The 22,500-nt window shown below is 39.6% G+C and overlaps 1 protein-coding gene across 1 annotated transcript in view; it reads left to right on the top strand.

Annotated features, from left to right (window-relative positions):
* The window catches only part of IFT172 (intraflagellar transport 172), a 445,633-nt gene that overhangs the window by 400,641 nt on the left and 22,492 nt on the right, over positions 1-22,500 (top strand). Inside the window, exons 45-46 of the mRNA XM_085896864.1 lie at positions 7,237-7,335; positions 17,016-17,169. Of these exons, the coding sequence (XP_085752990.1) occupies positions 7,237-7,335; positions 17,016-17,169 (253 nt within the window). The remainder of the gene's footprint in view (positions 1-7,236; positions 7,336-17,015; positions 17,170-22,500) is intronic.

The raw sequence follows: 22,500 nt of genomic DNA, 5'->3' as shown, positions 1-22,500 counted from the left end.
TGAACAGTTGCAGCCTTTGCTGTTGATCCCTTGAAACGCTGAAACTCATCATAGGAACAGGTCACACGATAGTTGTACAACTGCTCGATGAGGCTTTTACGACTGACTAGAACTCCCAGTGCTATTTGGAGTGTACAGTCATGCGCCACTTAACGACGGGGTTACGTTCTAAGAAACGCGTCGTTAAGCGACGACGTCGTTGTGCGAACATCATTTTTTTTTTCGTTTTCGAACATAGTACTTACACAAACCTAGACAACTCGGCTATATAGTGTAGCCTATTACTCCTCGGATACAAACCTGTACAGCATGTTACTGTACTGAATACTGTCGGCAATTGTAACACGCATCCAAGAGAGACGGAAGACACGTTAAATTTACCTTTGTGCTGTTCATGACGGCCATCGGTGTTGTTAGCAGCAGCTTACAATCTCCTCTCGCATCGATTAGAGAAAGGTGAATAATTAGCGTTTGGATTTTATAAATACGTAATCATTGCATCGATGTTATAATTTACAAATGAAGAAACGAGCTCCTGTCAATTGTGATATATATATATATATATATATATATATATATATATATATATATATATATATATATATATATATATATATATATATATATATATATATATATATATATATATATTCGGAACAGTGCTATTGTTTTAACATGAAAAGCTTCACTAAAAATAAATGTGTTTTAATGTCGACTGTAACAACGATTTATTCGCAGAATTCTTCAATTCAAAGGTAATTTACTTGCTGGAAGGTAAACGTGGAAACGTTGATTCAGTTTGAAAGCCGATTTCCTTGAATCCCGATTTAGCACGACCCTGCTTTTTTCGCGATGACATTTTATGGACCTCAACGATCGCATTATAACAGGGCCACACTGTCGTTTATTATCATTATGAAGTATTATGTACTGTACAGTGTACATAATTGTATGTGCTATTTATATAAGAGGCTACATCACTCGGCGATAGGAAATTTTCAGTTACATTTTTTTTTTTTTTCATAGCTGGCAGATCCGTCGTATATGCGATCCGTCGTTGCCCGGAACGTCGTTAAGCGGCGCATGACTGTAGTTGGTCGATTGGTGATCATATTCGTTACGGTGTTTCCTCTCAGAGCTCCTGGAAGTGTGCAGTCCAGTTTAACTGATATTTTGGAGAGTAGCAATTGAAGGGTTGAACTCACTGCTTCATTCGTAATATCTATATTAATTCTAGTCTGAAAGGAACTGGGGTCAGATGACAACTGCTTAGATTCCTGTGCAACCTTCTTGGCAATTCGTTCTCTGGAAACATTAATGGCGTCATCTTCATCTGATGCTACTAAATTGATCGCAGTAGACACTCTGCTGCAAAACAAGATTAAACTAGCGACACCTTCACCAGACAGAACCAGAAGCTCAGAGCCAAGTATATCCAACAATTAGGATAATAGGGTTTGTCGTGAGTATGGCTTTCCTCCATGATCCTTGAACATATTGTAGACTTCCACTGAATTCCAGATGCGCAACATGTCGTTTTTCATCGATAGGATGGTAGAATTGACGGCTGGCTCAATGTCCTGGGTTTCTCTGCCACTGTGTGCTGCTGCTGCAACAGTATGGGGTGCCATGAAGGACTTTCTGCAGTCAACGTGATATCTCGCATCAGCAGCATGAAGATCGCTGATTGCGCCCATTACTCGTATCTCGACCTGGCGTCCTTCTTCATCCTGGCAGGAATCGATAACATCTAGAATAGTTTGTTTGAAAGTTGTCCGATCAACACGATCTGCAGTCCTACAAAGGAGAACTCGCCGCCAACGATTAGGATTCTTCTTATCAAAGTCCATGATGCACTTTTCTCTGCAACAAATGCAATGTTCTTTTAAGTCAAATACTGTCGTCTTTGAATGGCGGCTTCTTTTGCTTGTTGAAGCATCTTCCAAACACATTACTCATTCGTTTCAAGTGTCTTTATATGTGTGAGCGTGATGTGTACGTTGACACACAGTCTCATTCATACTCCTGGGTCACACTATAAGCCATGATCTTTCTTGGGCGAACCACATTTCAAAGTTGTCCTTCAAAGCTTGCCGCTGACTCTGCAAAGTCCTTCCTTGGCACACCTGAACTCATATCCACCTACAAGGCCTTCATCCGGCAGCTTTATGGAGTACTGCTCTCCCCTCTGAGCTGGCTCCTCTGCCTCACACCTTGCTCAGCTTCACACCGTGGAAACCAGGGCCTTCAAGATCATTGAAATCTCACACAATGAATCTGAATCGATGGGTCTATCACTTCACCATCACAGACAGGTCGGTGGTCTCTTTGTCTTCTACTGCCTCCTTTATGGTCTTGTTCCCTCTACTCTTTCCACGCTTTGTCCCCCCGCAGGTTTATGCAGGGAACACACGGTCTACCATCAACCCCCTTCTGGTGAAACTCCCTAAATCCAGGATCACTCCTTACCGCCACTCATTTGTTCTTCCTTTTTCCAACCTGTGAAACCAACTTCAACATTCTCTTCAATCTCATTCGCCTCTCCAGGTGTCAAGACAGTTCTTCACCACCATCTCAGATCCTTGTCCACCTCACGTATCCTCTCCTGCCCCTCATTCCTCGCCGCACCCATTGTTGATCCAAGTCCATCTCTCTCATGGCCTTCATCTCTGCTGTTGGTGTTTCCCCCATCTCTGAACTGTTCCTTTTGTTATGGTGCGTTCTGATCCATTCAGTGTACTGGTACTATATTCTATGTCATCGTGTCATGAAATAGGAGGAAGAGGAGGAGGAGGAGGAGGAGGAGGAGATTGGGGCCACACTCTGTGCAGAGCGTTGGTGCTGCTTAAGCAGTCTCCTTGGCTGTTGGACACAATCCTGGACGGGCCGCCATTCAAACACAGTATACCAGCAAGCTGGCACTCATTTTGCCGACCTCGGAAGGATGACAGGCCGAGTTAACCCCACCTGGTATTAATTCAACAGCTGAGTGGGATTCGAACTCAGGACCTTAGGATCCAAAGCCCGCCACCCTACCCTTCAAAGCTAGCCGCTGACGAGGCAAAGTAGCTCGCCTTCAAAGCTAGCCCTAACCATTAAGCCAACACCAGGCATATGAAATAGGGTCTCATGGGAATTTCACATCGATTCTTGCCAATGTGGATTCTTGCTAAATTGTGGTATAAACTAAACAAAAAATGTGTTTGGCATTTTTTTTTTCTGTTGCCATCTTCAACTACTGACAGCCGTTTTGAAATGAGACCAATCAGCGCCCGTATTTTCCCTGGATAACTGGGTGCAATTAAGACATACAAAGTAAAATGTGTTATAACCATTATAATTTTAACTTAAGTAGCAATAATTGAGTACATAGGACATTGCATATAGTAATTTAGTTAAACATAAATACAACTTCACTAAAGTTATGTATTTTAAGATTATGACACTATTTGCATTTATATATCTAGCTCATTCTGAATTGTACATGCAAAAGCAACAGCAGGATTAAACGAAAATATTTTTCTTTCACTTTTCCAATACTTTCAGAACATACAGTAGAAATCATCCTTCATCTTCTGATTCCTCTTCAGCGATGGCCATATTCGTGCAGCTGTCTGGATCACACTTGCAGAGCCCCGTACAAGTGATGTTATTTAGTTTGCATGAGCATCATCCCTTGCCCAGACTTTTGGTGCATCCACAACTGTCAGCTCCAGTACACTATCTGGAGCTGGAGGTACTCTTGTCAGGACTGGAATTAGTTCTCCTGTTAGTTTTGCTGACCATCCTAGTGTCGTAGGTTCAAGGTATGCTGGACATGGAATCAATACCTGTCGGCACACATTGCTCTGCAAGTGAGCTCGTCTTGTATGTTCCTGAATAGCCCCTTGTGTTGGTGGCAATTTATCAGTACCTTGAGGTGCGTGATGTCCTCATAAATAATACCAACGGAGTTTGAGTGGATCACTTTGTTGTTCCTTCTTGGGGCTGAGTAAGTGGCTGATGAACTCTTCACAGCCTTTGAGTGCAGAATTCTCTGTTTCCATACCAATCCCTAATCCAGATAGAGTATGTGGATCATTTTCACTTGCTGAGACAAATGTATTCCACCAGGCAATCTTGCTCTTTCCAAAGATATGTCCAGTCATGTCACCGCCACTAATCGCATGAAAACCTCAATGCCTGCATACAAATTTCACCAAGGGTTTCAGTGGTTTCAGGTGCATGCTGACGATTTGAACCCATCTCCATCATGATGACTTTAATTGCCTAGTACTGGCATTACTGATAAGGCAAGAGCGACCACATCTGTAGCTGATGCATAGATCTGAACTTGTTTTCCAGTTTTGTGCACTTCAGCAGCATACATGATGATAAGTGTATCGGGTTCAACCTGAGGGCCTTCCAAATTTCTTACTTCTGATTCAGCCTGATTTGACAACAACCCCATTCATGTGTCTGTAGTGACAGCTGACTTGAAATTCTGAACAACTTTCTCAGCCAGGTAAACTGTCAGAAGATCTTTTGTTTTGGTGCTGCTAAGAAATTTGGTCACACGCTTGATGTGTGTGTTGTCCTTCACCTTGTATTCAGGCATATGTGTTGATGCACCTGGTGATCGACGCTGCCTTGTGTTCTCCTTCAACGACTTGTCACTATAATTATCAAATACTACAAATACGCTGGCATAGCCCTGACTTTTGATGTCAATTGAATGGATGAAGTGATCAGCCAAGTCCTTGCAATTTCTTTGAAATTGCATCCTTGAAAACCACCATTTCATAGACAACTGCCATACCATCAAAGAGAATACAAGGATGATCAGTTTCAGGAATAACCAACTCTGGGTAGAATGAATGCAGTTTTAAATCTTCTTTAGGGTCCATTTCCACCAGACTTGTGTGCTTGGATTATCTGATTTGAGCTAAATTGCTGTAAGAATGTCGAATTTCCTTGCAAACTTCTTTTGGAGAAATATTGTGTTCCTGAACAATCCATTTCAGAAGTAACAGGAGCTCATCAGGAATACAGCCATGTGTACCTTTTAAGGGACCTTAAAATGTTCATGATTTTGCTCACTGTATCGCTTCTCTTATGATTTTAGCATCCCGGAAAATAACAGTAACATCTTCTTTCACACTGTTCTGTGCTGCATCACGAACTGAAGCATCCCGAGCTGCAATGGCATGCATAAGAGTTGCCTTTGAGGGATTACTTGGACGAGTAAATTTCACACCGTGTATATGGTCTTGTATCTTGGACTTCAAGTTACTTGGACTCGGATCGAAGGACTTGGACTTGGATAAAGGACTTGGACGGGTTACTGAAACGCACTCCAAATTGCATTCCTTCATAATACGTTCATAATCTTTCTCTGCTTCATGCATGGGAACAAATTCTTCAGAATCAATCTTTTCCTCCAGTTCACTGTAAAACTGCATTTCTGCAGCAATGAAGTTGATACCTCTTTCATTGTCCTCATCACAAACATCATGGAGGACAAAGTTCTTATTTGTTGCTGACAAACACTTTTTGCCATTGTTCTGTGATTCACTTCTTGTGATATAACATATCTTGTGAAAAGGCATCTGCCTCAATGGTCAGTTACCTGAAGTTTATTTTCCTTAGATCATTGTAACTATGCTTGACAAGCTCTGCGATTTGAATGCCAATGTTTCTGCTCATATACATTTGAAGAGTTCCACTTTGTTCAACTTCGCAGAAGAAACATTCTTTTTGTTGAAGAGGGGCAAATGTGAGCATGTTATTTTCTGGATGAAGGAATTTGACTGTCTGATACAATTGTTGAGCATGTTTTAAATGATGGAGGTGCTTTCTTTTTCGTTAGTAGAGCAGGATCACATTGGGAGATTGCTTTAGTATGATGTAAGTTGGCCTGGTTAATGTTAATCTTGTTTGCTAAATCAGCATAACACTTGTAGTGGCATACCGTTTTTTTTTTTCTCCAAGATTTTCTGGTGTCAGACATTGAAGGCGTTTAAGAATAGAAACAAACTCTGGCTTTCCAAATTCAGCTCGCTGACGGATACGTGTGAAAAAATGTTCATGTGAAGTCTCCTTTCGTCGATTTAACACTGAATCTTCACTGACTGGCAGTCTAGGCACAACTTGAAGTTAGTCTCCACCTCTTTCCGTTTCCCAGGAAGGCCTTCGACATTAGATGCCATAGTCTGAAAGTAGAGACAAATGATTCATATTTCAGCTTTTATTTTAATAAAGGCTATCATGCATTACAATAAGGTTTTATAATGTACACTGAGCATATACAACTACATTTAGGTACCTGAACATCCCAGAATGAAACTGAAAAACACGACAAATGGACAAAAATACCAAAATTCCGATATTGTTGAATGCTAAAATTCAAGATGGCTGTCAATGATCCCAGATTGCTTCCAAAAAAATGCCACACATGATTTTTGTAAAACTCAAGCATTTAAAAAAAAGTTTATTGGAAAAATTATTTCTGAAATTCCCATGATATGACACAACATAGACTAACTAACTTGCTCTTCCACAAGCCTCAACAATGTATGCAAAAAAAAACTCAAAAAGTTTAGGAGCGTGAAAGCACAACAATGAAGATAAAGAAAAGCTGAATGAGGCATGTGTCAGATTAGAGACAGGATGGGAGGGGGGGGTGGCTTTCGGAGTACTTCAGAAGCTCACAAGGATACAAATCCATTAAGTCATCCCCAAATAGACACAGTTAAAACACAGAAATTGAATGAAAAGGCAATTAACAGATCAGGGATTAAACGATGACAGAAAATTCAGCTTTGATTAACTTTAAGGAGACAAGTATGAACCAGCATCCAAAGCGCTCAGACCTGGAACCGGAATATCTAACCATTGGCTGTGGTTGATTTAGTGACGAAGGTTAAGAAGCAGAAAGTTGACTCAGAGTGCCATGCCTTTCAGTTATAAGTCAGAATGATTAATTACATTCTGTATCTGCATATGTGCTGTTTAAATTATGAACAAATCATTTACCATATATCCGGCCCACACCAAGTTTAACAAGAGCTGTTACGACCCTCAGACTATGAAAGGTTCCCCACTTCCGATTTTCCAGTGTATATATATATATATATATATATATATATATATATATATATATATATATATATATATATATATATATATATATATATATTTTTTTTTTTTTGAAAAGACATATTTGGTAAGAGTGTGAATGTGTACCTTTTGTTGAAGGCAATTGAAATGCAAAGTGCAGCAAAATTGGACTGCATGGACTTAGAAGGAACAGACATCCCTCTGGACGTTCCCTTGCCTGCCACGCAGCATGTTTCAGTATGTATTTCCTCTTCTTACAACAACTTTAAAATCTCATCCAATCTCATAATAAATTTTCTGAAGGTACGAAGGTTTTCAGGGTTGGTTGTTAATTTACACCATCCTTCTAAGGACACAATTATGTGAAATTTTCCGAATCATGTTGTTTTTGCGGGTTATTATTTCTTGGTAGTTTGGTTGTACAAAAGTTTGGTTGGATTATTTTGGTGTGGGCTTCTGCAGGATTTATACTTGCATTAAGCTGAAGCAGATTCAGAACCAGTAGTTTATTTTTTAATTGAAACATAGGATTTCTGGTTGTTGTATTTTTTATTCAGTGATGCTTACTGTATAGTGATGAGCTTCCTTTTTTAGGGAACTTGCCTCCTGCTTCTCAATTTGCATGCAATATATAACAATTTGTTAGCAATGTCTCAATTTGTGAGCAATGAGCATGGTGTGGAAGGTTTTGGAAATGAGGACAGCATAATTTATGACACTGATTAATTACCCTCGCCGAAGGAGATGGTATTGCATTTGAATCCGAAATCTACGAATTTGTCAAGTCTGCTGGTTGGTTTTGTTTGTTTGTTTGTGTGTACGTCTCGCTCTACAGGTCGCATTTCGAGTCGGAATGTCATGGAACTTCACCAATGGACTTATTGGCCACCAGAATAGAACCCTATAACTTTTGGCATGTCAAGGTCAAAGGTCAAGGTCAGGAAAAATTCCTGAAAATCGCGAAAATCCGTATCTTTTAGCATGGGCCGATTTTCAAAAATTCATGTCTCCGCCAAATCTTAACGGATTCCTTTCAAATCTGAAACACGGACGGAGGAGGGGAGTATCTTTGACTGGATTAAAAATTGGTGACATCCGTTACGGATTACGGAGGTGACAGGCATTTTAGTTTAATTTTTTTTGTTACTTACGAAATGTAAAGATTTCGTAAGTATATTGATGACTTCCGGACTCTGTTTGTTTGTGTGTTTGTTTATAGGCACGATAACTCGAGAACCGAAGAAGCTACCAATGTCAAATTACACCACGTGATTCAGGAGGGTGATGGCTAGTGCTGATTGAATTTTGGTCAAAATCGGTCAAAGGTCAAGGTCACAGTGAGGTCAAACATCAAAAAAAATTATAACTCGAGAATGGAAGAAGCTACCAATGTCAAATTACACCAGGTGATTCAGGAGGGTGATGGCTAGCGCTGATTAGATTTTGGTCAAAATCGGTCAAAGGTCAAGGTCACAGTGAGGTCAAACATTCGATTTATGATCGTTTGGCACAGAATCATCGTAGAACCTTGTGGTTTGCATCGCTACCTTCTCTAGAGAGAGCTTTTAGTAGACAAGGTCAGAGGTCAAGTTGACGATTTCATAAGTACTAGTCTATGACTTTGTTTTTTTGTTTGTTTACCCAAAAAACTATGTTTTACCCCAAAAATACTTATTATCGCTCAATATTCTCGATGGTGCACGATCTTGTTGAATTTCTTCAAGTCCTGGTCCTATGTGCCATTTCTATTTGTCTGTCTGTCTGTCTGTCTGTCTGTCTGTCTGTCTGTCTGTCTGTCTGTCTGTTTGTCTGTTTGTTCATGACTTAAGCAAAAAAAAATTTTTTTGGACAAGTATGTTGGTCACTTTCGTTTGTTTATTTGTTTGTTGGTTTGTTTGTTTATCTGTCTGCTCACCTTTAATTGACTACAGGTCACAATTTTTATCCCAATCTTCACGGGACTTCACAAAATGGTGGAGTTGGTGGTCTGACAGAATCCTATTTATTTTTGAGGTCAAAAGATCAAAAGATCCTCATAGGCCAAAGGTCAACAACTTTTCACTTTTTTTTAATCTTCGGTTCTCAGCTGATTGCCTTGAAATTTGAAGAGCATTTTCAAATCAGGTCAATTAATTCAATGAACTATTATTTTTGAGGTCAACATAGGCAAAAAGGTCAACATGGGCCAAGTTTCTAAAATTGTCAATTTTCAACCGATTGACTTGAAATTTGAAGACCATTTGTATATCAGCTTACTGAATTCAAGTGCCAATTATTTTGAGGTGAACATTGGTCAAAGGGTCAACATAGGCCAAATTTCTGAAATTGTCAATTTTCAACCAATTGACTTGAAATTTAAAGAGCCTTTACATATCAGGTCACTGAATTCAACCACCTATTATTTTTGAGGTCAAATTTGGACAAAAGGTCAACATGAGCCAAATTTCTAAAATCCTCAATTTCCATCTGATTGACTTGAAATTTGAAGAGGATTTGAATATCAGTTCAGTGAATTCAACCACTAACTAATTTTGAAGTCAACATAGGCCAAAATTTCTAAAATTGTCAATTTCATCCAATTGACTTGAAATTTGAACAGGATTTTCATATCGGCTCACTGAAAAGAATCACCACTTATTTTTGAGGTCAGCATATGCCAAAAGGTAAACATAGGCCAAAGGTCAACAACTTAGGCGAGATTTCTAAAATCCTCAGTTTTTCATCCGATTGATTTGAAATTTGAACAGGAATTGCATGTCCGTCAATGAATTAACCCACCAATTTTTTTTAAGGTAAAAAGGTCAACACAGACTTGCTTTCTAAAAATGATTAATAGGGAAAAAACTATGTACAGCATGACATCTCAAAAAATTGAGGATGAGTTATGACAAAACTAGGTGGATGAGTTGGTTATGCGACACGAACCAGCGGATTAGATTTTGGTTCAGATCCAGCCCATCAGTGGGATATAAAACAGAAACTGTTCAGCCTGAAGGAGGTATGCGATCTCACGAGTGCCGTTCTACTTTGTTCTGTTTTGCCAAGTGTCACTCTTTGAGTGAGTTCTCATTGCTTGAAAAAATCGAATATTTTCCGTCGATTTGGTTTCGATTTGGTTTCGTCGATATTGGTTCGTCGATTTTGTTATTCTTTCTGTCTGTCTGTCGGTCTGTTTGTGACCTACTGGTCACAATTTTCAACCGATCTTCACGAAACGTCATCACATGGTAGAGTTTGGCAAAGGAAAGAAGCCTATTCTTTTATAGGTCAAAAGGTCAACATAGGGCAAAGGTCAACAACCTTGATGAGATTTCCAAAATCCTCAATTTTCATCCCATTGACTTGATATTTGAAGAGGATTTATATTTCAGTTCACTGAATTCAACGAGCCGAATATTTTTGAGGTCAACATCAACCAAAAGGTCAACATAGTCGAAAGGTCAACAACTAAGGTGGTATTTCTAAAATCCTCAATTTACATCCGATTGACTTGAAATTTGAAGAGGATTTTTTTTCAGGTCACTGACTTCAACCAGGCAATTATTTTTGAGGTCAACATAGACCAAAAGATCAACATCGGCCAAATTTCTAAATTTGCCTATTTTCGTCCGATTGACTTGAAATTTGATTGGTATTTACATTTCAGGTCACTGAATTTGACTAGCAAATTATTTTTGAGGTCACCATCGACCAAAAGATCAACAGAGTTCAAAGGTCAACAACTTGGATGAGATTTCTTAAATCCCCATTTTTTATCTGATTGAATTGAAATTTGAAGAGGATTTTTTTCAGGTCACTGAATTCAACCAGCCAATTATTTTTGAGGTCAACATGGACCAAAAGGTCAACAACTAAGGTGGTATTTCTAAAACCCTCAATTTTCATCTCATTAACTCGAAATTTGAAGAGGATTTCTAGATCGGGTCACTGAATTCAACCACCAATTATATTTGCGGTCAACATAGGCCAAAAGGACAATATAGGCTGACTTTCTAAATTTGTCAAATTTCATCTGAATGACTTGAAATTTGAAGAGGAGTTGCATATTTGGTCACTGAATTAAACCAATCAATTATTTATGTGGTCAACATGGACCATAATGTCAACATTGGCCAAAGGTCAACAACTAAGGTGGAATTTCTAAAATCCTTAATTTTCAAACCATTGACTTGAAATTTAAAGAGAACTAGTACGGGCCCGTAGGGGTGGGCCCGTCGGTGTGTGCCCGTAGGTGAGTGCCAGTATGTGTAGCCTCTCTCTCTCTCTCTCTCTCTCTCTCTCTCTCTCTCTCTCTCTCTCTCTCTCTCTCTCTCTCTCTCTCTCAAACCTCGAAAAGGCACATCCGTGGGTCCCCAGCAATATTCCTGGCAAGTTTCAATCGTGCAAAAGAAATAATAAAAAATAAATAAATAGATAAATAAGTAAACATTAATTGTGATGTCATTCGTGATGTCATAGCACCCTGTCCTGTCATTGGTCGACAGATAAATGGCCGTAACTTGGGAACCGCTCGTCCGATTAATATCAAACCTTGAAAAGCACATCCGCGGGGCCCCGGCAATATTCCTGGCAAGTTTCAATCAGATCGGACCGGCGGTCGTCGAGAAACGGCGGTGACAGACAGACAGACAGACAGACAGACAAACAGACAGACAGACAGACAGACAGACAGACAAACAGACAGACACACACACAGAGATTGCTGGAATTATAGATAAATTTGCATATCAGGTCACTGAATTCAACCAACAATTATTTTTTGAGGTCAACTTAGGCCAAAAGGTCAACATTGGCCCAAGGTCAACAACTAAGTTGGTATTTCTAAAATCCTCAATTTTCATCCGATTGACTTGAAATTTGAAGAGGATTTATATTTCAGGCCACTGAATTTTACCAGCTAATCTTTTTTGAGGTCAGCAGAGACCAAAAGGGCAACATAGGACCAAGGTCAACATAGGCCGAATGTCTGAAATTGTCAATTTTCTTCCGATTGACTTGAAAATTGAACAGCAATTGCTTGTACATTACTGAATTGGGCCACCAACTATTTTTGAGGTCAGATGGTCAAAGGTCAAATCAAGGTCAACCTTCTAAAATCATCAATTTCAATTGGAAAAAGAATAAATTTTCATCCGACTGACCTGAACTTTGATTAAGATTGTGAATTTTAATCTTAATGAAATGGACAATTTGATATATCCATGGCAACCTTTGGGGTGTGGTGGGGGGGTGGATTTTGCAAGTATCGTGCTCTGCACAATGTCTTTTTCTTGTTTGTTTGTTTGTTTGTCCGAACAGAACTTTCATGTTTTTCTCGGCAAACGCTTGTCGCATTGAGACGAAGTTTTCATCATTGGTGCGACTACTCATGCAGAATGTTTTAATGATAATTATGACGTCGTAGGTCACGTGGTGTGGCAGCCATGTTGGAAAAATGAAAAAAACTTTGGACCTCTGAAACTGCACCAAGGAAAATATTGAAACTTGGTACACGGCAAGTATTCCTCACAGGGAATATGAGTGATTTTTATGACGTCATCGGTGCCTTCATTATGACATCATAATTACATATGTAGAATGCTACATCTGATCAGTATGAAAGTTTTTGAGGGAAATCTAGGGATTAAATGGTCCACAGAAAAAAATTGTTGATATCATTGGTCACATGATGCGGCAGCCATATTGTTTTTAACATGAAACCTTTTCACATTTTCTTCTCTGAAGTGAATGAACAGATCGAGGCGAAACTTTACACGAATAACTGCATATCCATGAGAAACAAAAGATTCACACATATGACATCACAGGTCACATTGTTTGGCAGCCATTTTGGATTTACCCTAAAAGCCATTAAAAAGCCGTCTTCTCCAGAACGGCAAAACAGATTTTGGGGAAACTTCACACAAATGTTCCCCAAGTCTTGGGAGTACAAATTTGTTGAGGAATAATTGATAGGTCACATGGTTTGGCAGCCATATTGGATTGAAGAAAAATATGAAATAATGTTTTCTCTGGAACCGCTTGATCAATCAACATGAAACTTCACAATTATGGTCTAGTAGTGATGGGGAATAAACGTTTTAAATTTCAACTTTGATCAGCTGCATGGTCTGGCAACAATAATTATTTAATTTTTTGTTCTAGGTTCTTTTTGATTAAAAAATTTTTTTTTTGAATAAGGCTCACTTGGCTGTGCCTGGATGGGCTTGAGGGTAGAGGAGTAGCAGTTGGCCTATCCAGGTTCCTCTTGAGGACTTCATCTTTGCTTTTTGCTTGTTCATGTTCCTTCTGATGGCTCCAATGCAGGACTGTCCCGATTTGGTGTTCCATTTGATTTGAATTTAATTTATTTTAATCCCATTCTAAATTTAATTGAATAATAATGAAAAATGTCACGGGTCAGGTGTCCAATCAAAGCGGGGTTGCTTCAAAGCAGGACGTCTTTGTACCCGGTAATCACTACCAGCAGTTATAAAGTGGCAGTTCTCAGGCTGATCCACCAGCTGTCAAGTTGGATGTCAGGGGTTTACTATCCCTATTGCTGACCTTCCAATCAACTGTGATCCACTTTCGTTTGTGGAGACACAGGCTGTGGTGAACCTTTTGAAATGGGGTAAAGCTCCTGGGATCTGTTGCATCCATACTAAACTTCTCAAGGCTGGTGGAAATGCTGTAGTAGTGTCGTCGGATGCAGTTCTGTGCTCTGCCTGGAAAACAGGCATCATCCAAACTGACTAGAAGAGGGGCCTTGTTGTCCCCCTCTGGAAAGGGAAGGGTGATCGCCAGGAATGCAACAACTACCGAGGGGTGATGCTGCTCTCAGTGCCGGGTAAGGTCTTTGCTCGGATAATTCTTGAGAGGGTTCGCCACCAACTGCTTGAGCACCAGTGCCCAGAGAAGTCAGGCTCTACACCAAAGAGGTCAACGATTGAACCGTGTCCTTGCTTTTCGGGTCCTCAGCAAACACAGATGAGAGTTTCAACACAGGCTGCTTGCAGCCTGTGTTGATGTCTGTGAAGCGTTCAGTACAATGAATTGGGATGCCCCCTAGAGGATTCTTGTTCTTTGTGGGGTGCCAACAAAATTGATCAATCTGATGTCTGAATTGTACTCTGGTACTGAGAGTGTTGTAATATGTGGTGATACCATCTCTGACTTATTTCTCAGTTGTTACTGGAGTTTGTCAGGGTTGTGTACTCGCTCCCACACTTTTCAGCGCTTGTAAGGACTGGATTCTGGGGAGGATGTCAGAGAGATCACACTGCGGTGCATCGTTTGGGAATGTCAAGATCTCTGACCTTGATTTTGCAGATGATGCAGTCATCTTTGCAGAAACTCTGGATATACTATTGGGGGGCTCTCGATGTGCTGAATGAGGAGTCTGAGCCTCTGGTATTATGGGCTTCTTGGGTCAAAACTAAGATCCAGGCTTTCAATGACATATTGGATGCTGCTATCTTGTCTGTTCCTGTTTGTGGCCAGGATGTTGAGATCACGGAGAGATTCACTTACCTTGGCACGGATATTCATGTCTCTGCTGACTGTGAGCCAGAGGTCAATAGATGTCTGGGTTGGGCCTGAGGAGCCATGGATTCACTGAATCATGGGGTGTGGTGCTGCCGGTACCTGTGCAGGAGGACGAAGGTCCTAGTCTTTCGGTCATTGGTGCTTCCAGTCTTGCCCTGCAGATGTGAGACTTGCAATCTGACCAGGGATCTGAGATGGCGACTTTATTCATTTGGCACCAAGTCCCTTTGGAGAATCCTTGGCTATTGCTGGTCGGACTTTGTGTCCAATGAGTAGTTGCTGAAAGAGACTCAAATGAGATTTGTTATGTGCACAGTCTGTTAGCATCAGCTGCATGGGCGGCTGTATGGACATGGGGCTCGTTTTCCTGACGCTGATCCTGCTCACCAGATTCTCTCAGCGAGGGAGCCTCCTGAGTGGAGGAGGCCAATGTGCTGACACGTGCCTTGTGGTTGCAGCAGGTTGATCAGCATCTCAAGGATATGGGGATGGGCCAGGCATCTGCCTGTGGGATGGCCAGACGGAGGCCACTGGAGTACCGATGGAAAGTGGATGCAGCGACACACTGCTCCAGCTCATGCTCCCATCTCTGACCTGACCATAGTTGTTGACCTTTGGTCGATGTTGACCTTAAAAATAATTCACTGGTTGAATTCAGTGACCTGAAATATAAATCCTCTTCAAATTTCAAGTCAATTGGATGAAAATTGAGGATTTTAGAAATTCCGCCCTAGTTGTTGACCTTGGACCTATGTTCACCCTTTGTTCAAGGTTGACCTCAAAATAATTCACTGGTTGAATTCAGTGACATGAAATATAAATCCTCTTCAAATTTCAAGTCAATGGGATGAAAATTGAGGATTTTAGAAATACCACCTTAGTTGTTGACCTCTGGCCTCTGTTGTTATTGTGGTCTGTTGACCTCAAAAATCATTCACTGGTTGAATTCAGTGAACTGAAAAAGAAATCCTGTTCAAATTTCAAGTCAATCGGATGAAAATTGACAATTTTAGAAAATCGGCCTATGTTGTCCTTTTGGCCTAAGTTGACCTCAACAATAATTGGTGCTTGAATTCAGTGACCAGACATGCAAATCCTCTTCAAATTTCAAGTCAATGGGATGAACATTGAGGATTTTAGAAATACGACCTTAGTTGTTGACCTTTGACTATGTTGACCTTTTGGTCCACATTGACCTCAAAAATAATTGGCTAGTTGAATTCATTGACCTGAAAAAAAATCCTGTTCAAATTTCATGTGAATTGGATGAAATTTGAGGATTTTAGAAATCTCACCGAAGTTGTTGACCTTTGGCCTGTGTTGACTTTTTGACCTTTTAACCTCAAAAACAATATGCTTCTTCCTTATGACAAACTCTACCATGTGGTGAAGTTTCGTGAAGATCAGTTTGAAATTGTGACCTGTAGGTGACAAACAAACAAACAGACAGACAGACAGACAGACAAGCCGGTAGGCGGACATGGGTAGTCGACTACCCAATAGAACCTGACGCGATGGGCCCGTTCGATGGGGAATGACCTGAGGATTAAGCACAAGAAAATTCATGATTCTAGCTTCAAGGGTTAATGCTGCAGATTGTTTTTTCGTTAAAATACCCCACATTTAGAGGTTTTTCGGCCGTTGCTAGACAACGGAGGGGTCCATAGCAACGGTTCTTTCTCACACATAACTAGGACATACCATGAACCTACCATACCAGTTTCATGTATATCTGACTCATAGTCTCTGAGACATAACAAACTTCGTTTTTTTATTGTTTTCGACCAGGGTTCATTCAAAGTCTATCTTCTCCGACAGTTTTCATAGGATCCGGCTGGAAATTTTTGACAATATGGCTGAATGTACTGCCCACAGTCGCTCGGGGTTTTTTTGATTTTCGAATCAAAAATTTTTGATTTTTGATTTTCGAAAAAATTAATTTTTTTATGATTTTTCTAAAATTTCAAAGTCCGTTTGCGAGGCAACGGTGATGTCCATAGCAATGGTTCTCATTTGCACACAACTCAGTCATGGTATGAACCTACCAAGCAAGTTTCATCGAAATTGCCATTGTATTAACGGAGCACTGGACCGAACAGAGGGACAGACAGACAGACAAACATATCGATGGAAAAACTGATAATAAGGGGAGAACAAATTTCAATTTTTTTTTTTTCGACTGGATCGACTACCCAACAGAATAACAAAATCGACTAACCAATATACTTAAAAATCTTCGATTTTTCAAGTAACAAATGGACCCAAATCAATACCCTCTCCTTCGGTGGGGGTGACAAGTCCTGGCGAGGGTCTGCAATCTCTGATTGCTCTTTTTCTTGTTTTTCAACTGCATCTGTGATTTTTACTAGTTAGGAGCTTTTCTTCAACAGGAAGAAGATCGTGAAAGAGTGCGGGAATGGGTGCTGGCAGTCTCCATGGACAGGAAGGTAGAGCAAGTTCTGCCAATGGATGAACGTGGCATTTACGAGGGCTCTTTGCTGGATCCAAGAACTGGTTCCCATGCATTGCCATGCCTCATTACTGGTAATGTCTCATCACTTTAAAACCAGCTTCCAGGAACCATTCCAGTTAAGATGTACCACTTGTATATGGTCCCTCATAGGATGGCATGCCAGCTCCTTTTCTGGGGTTATTCCACTCTTAGAATGTATCTACTACTTCCGCAATGCACATTTTAATAAACTACATTATGAAAGACATATTAAAACTAAAATTCACAAGTACAGGTACTTTCAAAGTACACTGCCCCCATGCCAAATTAATAAATAACAAATCCTCCAGTGCACGACATCACCAGGGCGCCATCGGCGCCTGGTGATACCGCTGTGCAGCACATGCAGACGGAATTGGGAGGGAGCGGTGTACTTCTGTGGTGAATGTTTACAAATGATACTTGGTTTATGTGTACAAATGTACTTCTAAGGTGAATGTGCATAAATGATACTTACTCACTGCACAGCATATGGAGACAGAATTGAGAGGGAGTGGTGTGCAGTAATTGATTGATTAATTGTGGAATTAAAATAAATAAACAATCGAAAAATAATTAATTTCTTCATAAATTGGTTAATAGCGTACCGAAACCACCACTGTTTCATCCGAATCTGTAACTTTTTGAAAATTAAATAATTAATCGATGAATTGATCAATAAATCGAAAATATCCTTTATAGCCAGATCACTTGTTCACTGTCATTTCCAAATATCAGCTTCCCAGCTCAAAAGGTGCCTGAGATATTGCCCAGATGACAAAGAAAATAAATAAAGAATTAATAAATCGATAGTTATTAAGTATAATTAATCAATTAAATGATTAATGAAAAAAAAACCTTTTTGCCAAAGCACATCATCACTTTTGTCCCTAAATTTCAGCTTCCTAACTCAAAGAATGGCGAATTTATCACCCGGACAAACAAACAAACAAACAAACAAACAAACGGAGTAAAAACTGAGTACTCCCTTCCTTTGGCACCCAGCGATGATGTCGTGCATTGCCTGGATGTGGAATTGGGAAGGAGCGGTGTACAATAAATAATAAGATGCTTAACTAAAATTCATAACGAAACAAAAATTCATAGGAAGAGTTTGTGGTTGAAGACTGGTGGAGCATTAAAAATTTATAGACAAGCCGGTCGGCGACATTCTCTCTTGCCCCGCGGATGTAAAATAAAATGTAAAAATGTAAAATTCTTTGTTATTGTCAACCTCTCTTTCAAACCTGTAATTCTTCATAAATATAACAATCAATGAAATCTTGAAATTAAGCAATAAAACGAGGGTCTCTTCTCATTTAAAGGCTTTCTTCTTTCCTTTCATTTATTTTCTTTGTTATTTTCTTCTACCAAATTAAATTTTTACTCACATATAAAATGTAAAAATGAAACTGTTGCTAATTAGAGTTTTAACATGTGGATTAGCCTTAACATTTGCTTCAGCCATTGAACTTTGGTTTTCTCTTTACACCGAAAAATCATTATTTTTTGGGTGGTCGCGAGACCACCATTTTTCTCAGGTTTTCCATCTGTCTGTATGTCTGTCTGTTTGTTTGTATGTAATGGACAGCTCTGGAGGCCAGAGGAGTCAACCGATTTTGATGAAACTTGACTGGTAGGTTCATACCAAGATCTAGTTGTATGCCTTTGAGCACCGTTGCTATGGACGCCACTGTTGCCAAGCAACGGGACTTTGAAAATTTTGAAAAAATCCGAAAAATATTTTTTCCCAAAAATCAAAAATCGGCTTCCGTGCTTTTATGCGCACTAGAATCAACCTCTTTGTCAAAAAATTTCAGCCCGCTCCGTCAAAAACTATGACTAGTATGCAATTATATTACTATATGCTTTCACCCCAACGTTCGCGTTGGGATTCCCTCACCTAGGGTTAGGGAATCAAACACAAATGATGAATGGACAGTTGCTCGTCATGTTCCTATATGGAACAACGAACGGCAAAAATGCCATCTGATGTGTTCTCTTATCTACATATTTCAAATTCGCCTTTGTCTAGCGACCACCCCAAAAATAATGATTTTTCGGTGTAAAGAGAAAACCAAAGTTCAATGGCTGAATCAAATGTTAAGGCTAATCCACATGTTAAAACTCTAATTAGCAACAGTTTTATTTTTACGTTTTATATGTGAGTAAAAATTTAATTTGGTAGAAGAAAATAACAAAGAAAATAAATGAAAGGAAAGAAGAAAGCCTTTAAATGACAAGAGACCCTCATTTTATTGCTTAATTTCAAGATTTCATTGATTGTTATATTTATGAAGAATTACAGATTTGAAAGATAGGTAGACAATAACAAAGAACGAAGTGAATTTAATATCGATAACGTATTTTTTTCTGGATTTACACATCGTAAAATCATACCTCTTTTAGCTCCTTCCTATATTGACTTACCAAAATAAATAAAACTTTTAAAAGCAGTTGTTGATGTTCAAAATAAAGATAATAAATGTTTCCATGAGTATGTTCTTGCTCACCTTCATCATCGTCATTGAAACCATGAACGAGTGTCGAATTGTAAAATATACGGGAATATTTTAAATGTTAAAGATTAGGATTTCCAATGAATTTCGAGAATGCCCCAAAATTTGTGAAAATGAACAATCGATAAACATATATAAATTATTGACTAACAGACACGAACAAAGCTCAAGCATTAAAAATTACAACAAACTACAAATAGTATAAAAGACACATTGACATTTTAAGGATATTTTATGGATATTTAAGGATGCAAAAAAGATATTTTAACTTTGAAGAAAAAAAGCTCATGATGCTTGCATTAAAAATATTTCAAGACCAACAACATCTCAAAAACTCGAACAGCACTCGGTGGAGCGCATACCCAGGCTGAACAGTTTACGTTTTGTATCCCACTGATAGGCCGGATCTGCTCCAGACCTTAACCAAAATGTCATCACCTTGTTCTTGTCGCCTACCCAACTCATCTGCCAAGTTTGGTCATTAACTCACCCACAGCGTTTTGAGATGTCTTGCTATATATCGTTTTTGGCCCAGTCTCTCAATTGTGAAGAATTATTTTTTTTTAATTATAGTATCCCGAGCGGGATCCTTACTAAAATGTAATCAATTTGTCCTTGTCACACACCCAACCTGTGCACTAAGGTTTGTCTAAATCCACCATAAATTTTTGAGATATCCTGCTCACAGACAGACAGATAGACAGACAAACAAACAAGCAGGGGTGAAAACATAACCTCCATCCACCTGTACTGAGGTGGCAGAGGTAATCCATTCCATCCATTGGGACCATAGTCTGTGTGGAGCGTTGGTGCTGCCTTTGCAGACTCCTTGTCTATTGGGTACAATCCTGGACGGGTTGCCACTCCGACACAGTATACCAGCATGCTGGCACTCATTTTGCCGACCTCGGAATGATGACAGGTGGAGTCAACCCGACCTGGTATTAATTCAACAGCCAAGTGGGATTTGAACTCAGGATCCTAACATCCCAAGCCCACCACCCGAACCATTAAGCCAACACCAGGCATAGCAGAGGTAATGAAAGATGATAAATTAAAATGACACACTACTATTTTAAACATTAAGGGAGATTATATATTAACCAAAGCAAGAGGTTATTGATTTTGATGGAAATATAATTGTGGCATAAATTCTTTACAGTGTGTAAATGAACGATTCTCTGAATATTTTGGTGAATTTGATGGTGATGATGGTATCTTTCTCGGTTAGGAATATACATATGATTATGGAGAGTTTATGTTCAAGCGATAGTTATGAAAGTAGTTTTATAGATATGATGATAAGTTGGTCAGGGCATCAGAAAGAATTTCATGTTTGATTTTAAAATAATACATACGACATAAATTATGTTATTTACACAAGATTTCATTGATGCCTCGAAAATTGAGGGAGAAGAAAATCAATTTAAATGTTGTTCAAAGTGCTTACAAATAGGATTAAATGCATCGATGAAAACTCATCAGTGATATATTCTGTGATTAAATTCTGATTACTCAAATGAAAAAACATGAGGACCAAATGGATTTCAAAATTACCGTATTTTCCGGTGTATAAACCGTGACTGTGTATTGACCACACCCATGTTTTTCACCCTCAAAAGAAATGAATGTACTGATCGTTTTAATTTTTATTTCTTGAAATTAAGCAATAATTTTATTTTATTTTATTTTTAGTTGAATGTTATTTATATTTACATTATTTTGTTTTCGTTTTATTTTCTGATCTAGATCTAAATACGTTTGTACATTAAGTTTGTATGGAGCAAAGTGATGGAGGTATCAACATGCTTACTCCCATGTCTGCATAATTTTGACTAACAGTCTTATTCTCATTTTCAAGAAGTTGAAGAGAGAAGAGAGGATATCAAGAAGTTTCCATTTTCTGTCTTATTTTTTAAAATCATGAAGAGGATTTTTTTTGCTCCTAGAAAAAGGAAGAAAAGGGATTCGTACCGGTATCATACATATTTATTGTGGATTTGTGGCCCGGAAAGTCGCTGTTTGGGTTTGATGAAGCTTTTCAGCGAAACCCGACGAAAGACTCAATGCTTCGTCGAAGACAGCACATATCTCTATGTACGAATTAAGGTGCAGCCAGTCCCTGTCGCTATCCATGTCGCTGTCACCGTCATTTGTGGCCTCCTGCTCCCAAATGATGTCATACTCTGTGCCATCGATGTGGTTGGAGATGCAGCATTTCAGAAATGTTCACTTGATGACATCTTATGGTGTCTCCTCCCACACCTTGACGATCCTGTTGTAATCTGCAATATGAAGGAAGGAGGAGAAACACCACAATGCCAAGGAACATCACGAGCGATCCGTTTCATCCATCACTCCAGCCACGAACCACTCCTCCTCTGTCCGCGTGAAGATGTCGTGCCATCATCCGCAGCACACATGATACAGTGTACTCGACATAATGTACAATGAAGCTAAACACCACAGATCCAGCCGCAGATTATCGGAAGATTGACCTTTCTCATCCTCCCGCTCTTGGTGTAGGTCTTCTCCCCACTCATTATCCAGTCGGTCAGCAGCGACGTAGCCCGTCCTTGAACGGCTCATTGATGGACACATCGAGGGGTTGCAAGAGTGAGGTCATCACGCATGTGATGACGAGATTGGTGTTGGTCTGATGGAGCAATGCTTTAGTGTAGTCGGTCTTGTGACAACTGAACTCATCCAGGACTAGCATGCTCCATCATCAGGAGCCGACTATCCAGCCATCCAGCCCACTACACCAGATCATGCGCACCCAGTCCTGGACCAGTCCCTCATTGATTCACCCCTTCTGCTGCGCATGAATGATGATGCTGGCTGGAAACTTGTCTTTGGGCATTG

Source organism: Eptatretus burgeri, chromosome 1 (assembly GCF_056783735.1).
Source record: "Eptatretus burgeri isolate ZD-2024b chromosome 1, Ebu_testis_v1, whole genome shotgun sequence".
NCBI lineage: Eukaryota > Metazoa > Chordata > Myxini > Myxiniformes > Myxinidae > Eptatretus > Eptatretus burgeri.
Note: the sequence above shows the minus strand (reverse complement) of the source record. Positions and strands in the feature narration are given on the sequence as shown.